Source organism: Dreissena polymorpha, chromosome 12 (assembly GCF_020536995.1).
Source record: "Dreissena polymorpha isolate Duluth1 chromosome 12, UMN_Dpol_1.0, whole genome shotgun sequence".
Classification (NCBI taxonomy): Eukaryota; Metazoa; Mollusca; class Bivalvia; order Myida; family Dreissenidae; genus Dreissena; species Dreissena polymorpha.
The window spans coordinates 41,756,656-41,767,023 of record NC_068366.1 but is presented as its reverse complement, the minus strand read 5'-3'; the positions used below and the strand labels follow the sequence as shown (position 1 = coordinate 41,767,023).

Below are 10,368 nucleotides of genomic sequence, written 5' to 3'. Positions count from 1 at the left end.
TCTATATTTAAACCAATTAAAATCCATGAGACGAAACGTTTATAGACGGGCATAAACAAGCTTGTTGTGTGGCGGTCTAAGCAACCAATGAAACTGTTATAAATTTAAAACCCGCCAATCAACGCTTTGTTTATAAAACATTCACAATACCTTAGAAAATTTGAAAATCAATCCGAACACGGGATGTTGAATTGAAAAAAATTCTTGCTATTTAAAGTTGTGTTATATTGGGATACTTTTTAAGTTCTTTATTTTTAAATAAATATGTCAGCTGCTGTAGTAAAAAAGGAAGAAGTTCGGAAAGAACATATTCCTGACTTGATTGTGAATCCTGGTACTGGAAAACGTTACATTAAAGGTCGTTTTCTTGGGAAGGTAAATAGTAGACATGCACATGTCAAGTGGTACATCATAGGTGTTCAGCAAGTATTAAAATGACATTTAGTCATGCAGTGTTTATGTTTTGTAAATATTTAAGACTGTTTTTACATATTTACTTTTTAAAGCATGTTTGGACTTGTTACTTCAATATGGCTTCCTATAGTTAATTTTCAGATTGTGAAAACAGCAAGATAAAAACTCAAATGTTTTCCAAAATAAATAGTTGTATTAACTTAAACCCATGTGCTGCCTGATAAACAACGATCATCCCTTGCCTTTAATATGTATTTATTTAGTTCTGGCTTCCATAACTTTAAATGTCGCTTTTTATGATTTTTGACTGGCGCGACTTTATAGTTATGGACCAACCCCATTAGGAAAGTCAACCAGAAATTCTCGAAAAGTTGACAGTTAACAAAGACCGGTCCAAAACAGCTTTTAAATGCAGTTGTTGGCCCAAATCAACCACTTGATTGGAAAGATTGACATTTTTCACATTTAACTGATATATTCTTTCACAAAATACTATCTTAAACATTTAAAATGTATCTACTCTGCTCTTACATATCGAGAAAAACAGCGACCTGACAGACTTTCTTGAAATGCGAATCTCCCGAGATTTCACGGTCATATGACGTTATTTCTATTTTTAGTAACAAACCATGTGCTCAGGTGTTTTCAAATTCAGAAAGACATTTCCCGGTATTTTAATTATTCTGGCTTATTTTGTAAACAAATTGTAGTGTCAATACAAAGTCAAAGTAAATATTATATAAAACTACCTGATTCACAATGAAATCAGTCTTATAATCCACCAGACGTAAGTTGTAAATCACAAATAATAGATTTCAGAAAACGAAAGTAATGTTTACAATTTCAGCATAAAATGTCAAGGTTTATCCGAAAGTATCCAAATGAAAACTCGTCACGTGACAAAGCGACAATGGCGTCAAAATTGTGAATTTCAGACTGATGAGAGTTATTTTCATCTTTTGTAAGATGCATTTGAAACATTTGAACCTTAAAATATTCCTCGATTCAGTAATTTATATTCATTCACCAATATATGTAGAAATGTATCCAAGAAAATGAGCTTTCTTTGATTTATAGCGTGACATAAATATGTTACGACTCTGGTTGACTTTCGATACGGGGTTAGCTTCAGCGTACAGGTCTGTCAATACTATATAAACTGTACGCTGAAGTTTCTTTAGCTAGTATTTATTCAACTTTATTAAGTTATTTTATCAAATTAATAGCATTTTTCTTTGTTTTAGTAGTTGCAATAATTCAACTCTCAGCTTTGCCTTTGTAGCCCAAATGGTTTCTGATGGTATCTGGACATCGCTCCAATGCTAATTGTAACAAGGTGGACTTTCGCCCCACATTGTTTTGACAAACAGGACAGTCCCTCCTACATTCTTTTGACAACCTGGACTCGCCCCTATAATATTTTGACACCACAACCATTGGTTCCTACAATTCGATACGAAAACTTAAAACATAGTATATCTATCTATCTCATAGTACTGCCTCACGCCTCTCGCGAGTATAATGGGCATGGTGCTTGTTGGCTGTTAGTAAAGTAAAAGCTGAGATATATACCAATAAAAGTGTAACACCTTAAAGTTTACTTTAATAATGTTAGGCCAAAATAAATAAAAGGTTCGTTTATGGTCTCCTTGGAGAAAAAAACAGGGTACGGAAAACAGAAACACATGTTTTATGCCCCCGGTAGGGTGGCATATAGCAGTTGAACTGTCCGTCAGTAAGTATGTGTGTATGTCAGTCTGTCTGTCCGCCCGAAAAACTTTAACAGTGGCCATAACTTTTTCAATATTGAAGATAGCAACTTTATATTTGGCATGCATGTGTATCTCATGAAGCTGCACATTTTGAGTGGTGGAAGGTCAAGGTTATCCTTCATGCTATTTTTCCCCCCAAAATTCGGAGTTTCACGCTATTTTTTCCCTCAAAATGGCCAGGCCCATTTCTCAAAATTAGATAAAAAACCCTGTAAACACAACTCGTGTACTGAAAGTAATAACCAGGGTAACTGACATTTTGTAAATTGTTCAGGAAAGCATATTTTCAGACATTTACAAAAATACAGTAAGAGCACTTGCGTTATTTTTTGCGCTAAAAATATTTCAGTGTTGAAAATTATGGTAACTGCTCGTTTCTTAATTTTTTATTGTTTTAAAAAGACATATCAATTTGGAGTTTTGTTTCGTTTTTAAAGTGTTAAAACAGTTATTATAATACTTATCAGAAAATTTGAATACGAAAACATGTTTATTATTTTAATAGAACATGTTTTTGCTTCTCCTGAAAATTCAACAAAATGGCAGTTACGCTACTTTTTGCATTCAGAAAATGACATGTGTTTGTTATGTCAATTTCAAAAATTTGATAAAAACATTATTTTTACCAAAAAGGTTGACTTAATATTTTAACAGTTGATGTATGTCGCCTTAATAAACACAAAAATGGAAAAAAGTAAAAATGTATAAAAATGTCAGTTACATGACTTATTACATTCAGTAGGCAAACTGCAATTCCAGGGCTTCAGCTAGGATTTGAAAAGGGCAGTGAGGGCTTTTTTGTCAAAAGGGCACTTTTGACGCAAAGTATTTTCTCAAAAGGGCACTTTCGAGCGCGTGGGTTTTTCTGGAATGCTTCCTGTTGCATGTTCATTTGTTATGTTATTAATAATTGTGAGAATATATTATTCCCATTATTAAAACATTTCAAAATATTGTCTGCACTCAGGAATAAATTAAATACAATGTAATAAGAGATTTATCATATATAAAAAAAAATTAAGGGCAAGAGAAGCCCTATGGCAGAACTGTAGGGCTGAGGTTCGGAAGGGCAGGGCGTGGTGCCAATCTATTTAGGCCTAGCTGGAGCACTGTTGGGAAGATAGCACATGGTTTCGAAATTGGAAATTTTATCTGCATTTTCAAGAAATTGGGAAAATAAATCTGGATTTCGAACTACATTAAAGAGTTCAACATCTTTATCACAAACACCATCATTATAAACAGTTTTCCACATAATAAGCTCTCACAAATCTTCAGTCACATCAGGCACCATTTTTAGCTCATCTATTTTTTGAAAAAAAAATATGAGCTATTGTCATCACGTTGGCGTTGGCGTCGGCGTCCGGTTAAGTTTTGCGTTTAGGTCCACTTTTCTCAGAAAGTATCAATGCTATTGCATTCAAACTTGGTACACTTACTTACTATTATGAGGGGACTGGGCAGGCAAAGTTAGATAACTCTGGCGTGCATTTTGACAGAATTATGTGCCCTTTTTATACTTAAAAAATTGAAAATTTTGATTAAGTTTTGCGTTTAGTTCCACTTTTCTCAGTAAGTATCAATGCTATTGCATTCAAACTTGGTCCACTTACTTACTATCATGAGGGGACTGGGCATGCAAAGTTAGATAACTCTGGCATGCATTTTGACAGAATTATGTGCCCTTTTTATACTTAGAAAATTGACAAGTTTTGTGTTTAGGTCCATTTTATTCCTTAAGCATCAAAGCTATTGCTTTCATACTTGCAACACTTACTAACTATCATAAGGGGACTGTGCAGGCAAAGTAATGTAACTCTGACTGGCATTTTGACAGAATTATGTGCCCTTTTTATACTTAGAAAATTGAAAATTTTATTAAGTTTTGTGTTTAGGTCCACTTTATTCCTACAGTATCAAAGCTATTGCTTTCATACTTGCAAGATTTATGAACTATCATAAGGGGACGGTGCAGGCAAAGTTATGTAACTCTGACTGGCATTTGGACGGAATTATGGGCCCTTTATACTTAGAAAATTGAAAATTTGGTTAAGATTTATGTTTTGGTCCACTTTACCCCTAAAGTATCATAGATATTGCTTTCATACTTGGAACACTCACAAACTATCATAAGGGTACAGTAAAAGGACAAGTTGCATAACTCTGGTTGTCATTGTTACGGAATTATGGCCCTTTTTGACTTAGTAACTTTTAATATATGGTTAAATTTTGTGTTTCGATCCACTCGAAGTATCAAGGCTATTGCTTTCAAACTTCAAATACTTACATGCTATCATGAGGTTACTGTACCTGGCAACTTGAATTTTACTTTGACCTTTGAATGACCTTGACTCTCAAGGTCAAATTATTAAATTTTGCTAAAATTGCCATAACTTCTTTATTTATGATTAGATTTTATTGATACTTTGATGAAACTACTCTTACCTGACATACCACAATAGACTTCACCCAAACCATCCCCCGTGCCCTCCCCCCCTCCCCCCCCCCTAATTTTTTTTTTTTTTTTTTTTTTTTAGATCATCTCACAAATGACCACCACACCCTCACACTATACCCCCACCCCACCCCACCCCCCACCCCCAATTTTTTTGTTGGATTTTTTTTTTTTTAAGATCATCTCACAAATTATCACCACACCCTCACACTATACCCCCCCCCCCCCCCGATTTTTTTTTTTTCTTTTTTTTTCGCTTTTTTGGAAGATAATGTAATAAATGTCCACAACCCCACACTATACACCCCTCTTCACTCCACTCCTCCCTCCTTTGTGATTGAAAATGAGAGTCCCTTCACCTTTAAAAAGAAAATAGATGAGCGGTCTGCACCCGCAAGGCGGTGCTCTTGTATTAGCACTAGGAGGCCCTTCATCTGAAGAACTGCTGCTTTCAACAGTCAGCACTTTGCTTTCGGAAATCAACAAGGACGATGCAAAATAGTCATGTGTTATTAAATTACTAACAGGGGTTTTTATCTGATTTTGGGGAAAGGGCCTGGCCTTTTTTGAGGGGAAAAAAATCGCGCGAAACGTCGAATTTTGGGGGAAAAAATTGTGCGAAAAGCTGGATCTTGGGGAAAATAAGCAAAGTCTAAAATAATCAATTTAACATATTTTACTGTTTTTAAAACAAATTCATGGCAACAGATAATTTAATTATGCAAGATTTTTCTAGTTTCTACAGTGGATCAGGATAACTTATATATTTAAAGGAAAAAAAAAAAAAAAATTTTTTTTTTTTTTTTTTTTTTTTTAGGGGAAAATGAAATCTAGGGGAAATTTTACCAGCTGAGGGGAAAAAAATCCGAGGGGAAAGGGCCGATTTTCGGCGGGTCCCAAAGAAGGAAAAAAAAACCTGACTAACATTAAAAATGGAAGGAGTTTCAATGGAAAGACTTATACTTCATGACGATGTATGTTTATTTAATGACGCTTGCTTTAAAAAATCAACAGGTTTCGTTTTGCTGCCAGGTTTTTGCTTAGGAATCTTTCACATAATATTTCAAATTGCGCAACATCTTTTGTTTTCCATTCAGCCAATTCACAAAACGCTTGAATTTCATTTCAAATATAATAAGCGCCGGAACAACACGGATAATGCCATCTTTATCCAAATCGAGGTATAGTCTAAAACCCATACGAGACCCGATCGGACTGTGCTTTGTTAAAAAGTGAAACAGCCGATGTCATAAGCGTTTTTTTTTTTACCATTTGGGAATGTTTTTTAACAAATTTTGGGATAAAATATCAGGCCTTTTCCACCCTATGCCACGGGTCCGAAATTCGGCCCCATTCCCAATGCAAATCTGGTTGTTGTTTTTTCCAATAATTATTGGAAAAAAATTCCCAATCCCCCCTCCCCCCAATTTTTTTTTTTAAACCATTAAATATAAAAGTTAACCTGATCCAGTGTAGAAAATAAAAAAATATTGCATAATTAAATTATCTGTTGCCTTGAATTTGTTTTAAAAACAGTAAAATATGTTAAATTGATTATTTAAGACTTACCTTCAGGGTTCGACATTTAACTTTTTTTACAGCAAGACCGTCAGACCAGCTCCTCTTAAAATGTACTAGTCCGAACCTGATGTCTAATAGACCACAAATGACATAGCAAATGAACACAATTGTATCATGTTACTGTTTAATCAGGATTTATCAGTAAATAATCAGTGAACACCAGATTTTTATGATGCATAGAGTAAAACAATAAAATAAAACTTTTTTTTGCTTTTCTCAATCAAATTTAATCCATGGAAACTGACTCGATTTTCCATCTAGGATAAAATTGACTTTTTCGTGCTTCTCCATATTTATGTTTCGTGTCAGTTAAAGCGTCTGATTCTTTTTTATTAACTGATTTGTCGAACGCAAATCCGAACTTGAACAAAGCCATTCTTTAAATTACATTCTCTTGTCTGCTAGTGCTACGCAAAAATGTTTACATTGAAGATACCGATTTTCGATAGAAGTCGTAAAATCATGCTCGACAGTTTTACGACACTGCAGAAAATCATTAATATTCATGACAACTTGACCAATGTAAACAAGCAATTTCTGTAGGAAGCTCTCCTTTGCGTCTAAAATAGCAATGAATCATGTTAATGCTCCGCGTTTATTTAAATACACTAGTTTTGTTTTAATGTAAATAACGGATACAAGAGTAATTTTACACATTAAAAATAAAGGTTTTCACAGCAGTTAGTTATAGTTATATGAATCAGTATAGATTTTTATGTCCCCCACTATAGAAGTGGGGGACATATTGTTTTTGCCCTGTCTGTCTGTTGGTCCGTTGGTCTGTTTGCGCCAACTTTAACATTTTGCAATAACTTTTGCTATATTGAAGATAGCATCTTCATATTTGGCATGCATATGTATCTCATGAAGCTGCACATTTTGAGTTGTGAAAGGTCAAGGTCACCCTTCAAGGTCAGAGGTCAAATATATGTGGCCTAAATCGCTCATTGTATGAATACTTTTGCAATATTGAAGATAGCAACTTGATATTTGGCATGCATGTGTATCTCATGGAGCTGCACATTTTGAGTGGTGAAAGGTCTAGGTCATCCTTCAAGGTCAAGGCGCAAACAGACCAACAGACAGGGCAAAAACAATATGTCCCCCACTACTATAGTGGGGGACATAAAAACTCCCAATCCAGAGAAACTGCATTTTGCTGAGAATAGCTAAGAAAATGCCTGAATGTATCATTTTCATAAATTTATAATAATATTCCCACTGTTTTCCGTACACATTTGCTCTTGTCATGCTCATATTTTGATTTATATGACACCACTACATGATGATGTTTGCTTTTATATTTTCAGGGTGGTTTTGCAAAATGTTACGAACTACAGGACACAGATACAAAAGAAATATTTGCAGGGAAGATTGTTTCAAAAACATTGCTTGTAAAGCAACATCAGAAAGACAAGGTAAGATGTCTACATTAATTATGAAAATAAGAAGTTCACGTGTTATTGACACAAAAATATCTGATAAAGTAAGTAAAGAACTGTCCGATTTGATTTCAAAACAAACATGACTCGCCTCATTTTCAAACTATCACAGTGTCCGGTAATCTTGCACACTTGGTGTAATAACCTCATTTAGGCAAAATTGTAGACATATGGTGTCCAATCAGTGACAAAAATATTCCAGAAAATTATTTTAAAAATCAGTTTGTAAAACCATTCAAATTTAATGTAGATTACTAGTGTTTTTTCACTACAAATCAACAAATCTTGTAATAGTGTTCAATTAATAAAATAGAACCCGTATGCATGAAAAAAATGTTTATGCATAACAGGTTGAATTTTACCTCGATCATGCTTCCATAATTTACAGAAAATATCAAAACTTTGCCATTGCGCATGCGGAGATCATACCAAATGTGGTTTGACAGAATGGAAGGAAATGATGACAATGTCGTCTGATGCGATATGTTTTTAATGGTCAAAAATACCGTAACTGGATTATCGGATATTGTGCAATGGAATGCTAAATTACATGTTGGATTTATGAATTCTTAATTTAAAGAATGAAAACGCTAAAGACTGCAGAAAATTTGTGATTCATTCGAATTTATCGTAAGCAGGTCAGTGTTTAAGATACATGTACAATGTATAGAGATGACGCAACCCGTGTTTAAATGTAATGATCGGATTTTATTTTGCATGGAATACGTACCTTTTAAATCCGTTTATTCTTAAAAATGTGAAATTTACTCTTTCATCACTAAAGAAAACCATAAGTCGTCGGTGAAATTCGCAACTGCAAGATAACCGGACTTGACTGTATGCTTAAATTGTATGTTATGAAATCCGTTATAAATATATTTAGCTGATGTTCTCTATAAACGTTTATTTTTTGCATTTGTAGAATAACTACATGACACAAACCCCTTTTACAAGTGTTATATGGTGTCAAAAAGTCCATAAAAATTATCCGGAATATCGCGTAAATCTAAATGCAGTCTATAGGCAAAATAGCCATTTTGGTGTTAGCTTGTCTAGGTTTGCTACCTGCTGAGCCACGTGATTAAGTGGGCGGAGCGATCATCGTCCAGGCGTCTTGTCAATCGGCTGGGACTGGAAAAGGGCACATTACAGGGCGTTGTCATATAATCAGTGTGGCACATTTGTTTTGCCTAATTGGGAAAAGTACCTGTATTATGTATATTGGGAAAAATTTTGCGTGAAAACCCTTGAAATTTAGAAATTGCAAAGTTAAATCTTCAGAATGGGAATCATGGGTGTATTGAACTGCTTGGTACTTAATGGAAATGACCCTTTTGCTGACATGCAAAGTTCCAGATATTATTTTTTTGGTTCACTTGCAGATTATTATGGGCTTTTGGAACAAAATTGATACAATTTAACTTTCATTTAGGAAGTTTGTAATGTTTTTATGTCCCCCACCACTTGCTACATGAAAGCTTTTGTTGTAGCAAATAATGTTTACACTTATAGTCAATGTTTGTTTATTCTCCAGATGACTCAGGAAATCAGTATACACCGGGAGATAACATACAAACATGTTGTGAAATTCCACAGTTTCTTTGAAGACAGCGATAATGTCTACATTTTACTGGAACTGTGTAGGAGAAGGGTAAGTGAACTGAGTATTTAGAAAATTCAAGAGAATGTAGCTAATAAATGTTCCTATAATTGAATTGTTTCTTAATTTGGTGTCTGAAGTGCACTTAGAAGTTCAATTCAATACTCAGCCACTGAGAAGTGGGCAAGGGAAGAGGTGGTAAGGTTCTAGGAAATAATACCTTCGTCTTTCTGGCTGTCCTTATGCTATACCAGGTTCATGTCTGCTCATATAAGTGCATATATCAGGACAGGGTCTTGGAAGTCATGGATATTGACATATTTTGCAGTGCTCCAGCCAGCTTTTCAAAATATGGGGGGGGGCCGCCCCAAAAAGGGCACATTTCACGCGTAATTTTGGAAAATAGGGCATTTGGTTATAAATATACTTAAGTATATACTTTGGTTATACTATACTCATATTAATTGTAAACATTAGTGCATTGGATGACTTCACCAATTGTATGCTGTTCCTCATTTTGTGTAATGAAATTACAATAAATATATTACTACACTGTAACTCCAATATAGTGCGGTCCGTTATAACGCTGTGTCCAATCTAACGCGGGGGGTCCTTGGATCCCGTTTTTTCTCAAACCTTCCATTTCTGATTCAAATCCATGTTATGCAACTTCATGTATTTTCATAAATTCAAGGAAGCCGGCGATCACTGTTTAATTGCTTTATCCGTCCGTTTAACTGATTTTAATCGATTAGAGGTTAAATGACACTCGACAGCTAATTGGTGTTAATCTGTTGTGTTATGTCAACAAAAAGAGTGAAAACTCGCTAGTCGGTGTTTATTACATGTATTCCCTATCAGAGCGGTTTGATGCGCTAATTTCAATAAGGCAAGTGCAAGCGGAATAATTATCAAATTAAAGTTATTTAATGCGATTACCTGTTTATGTTTTGTATTTATCGTGTATTGTATTTCTTTGTATAAACTATGGCTGTGTAAGTGTGTTATCGCTTATTATATGCTACACATGCTTGATAAATAAAAATATCTTTGTGTGTGTTTAATGTTTCAGTACGTATACGAAAAATAAATTTAAAAATCCCG

At 34.5% G+C, this 10,368-nt stretch overlaps 1 protein-coding gene across 2 annotated transcripts in view; it reads left to right on the top strand.

Moving 5' to 3' along the window:
• The first annotated feature begins 130 nt into the window (after window positions 1–130).
• The window catches only part of LOC127854191 (serine/threonine-protein kinase PLK1-like), a 34,228-nt gene continuing 23,990 nt past the window's right edge, over window positions 131–10,368 (top strand). Inside the window, exons 1-3 of one of the 2 annotated variants that reach the window (XM_052389210.1) lie at window positions 131–375; window positions 7,533–7,640; window positions 9,199–9,315. In XM_052389210.1, the coding sequence (XP_052245170.1) occupies window positions 265–375; window positions 7,533–7,640; window positions 9,199–9,315 (336 nt within the window). In that variant the 5' untranslated portion in view covers window positions 131–264. Of the gene's footprint in view, window positions 376–644; window positions 666–7,532; window positions 7,641–9,198; window positions 9,316–10,368 lie in introns of those variants that run through there. The other variant, XM_052389211.1, reaches the window with a different exon arrangement.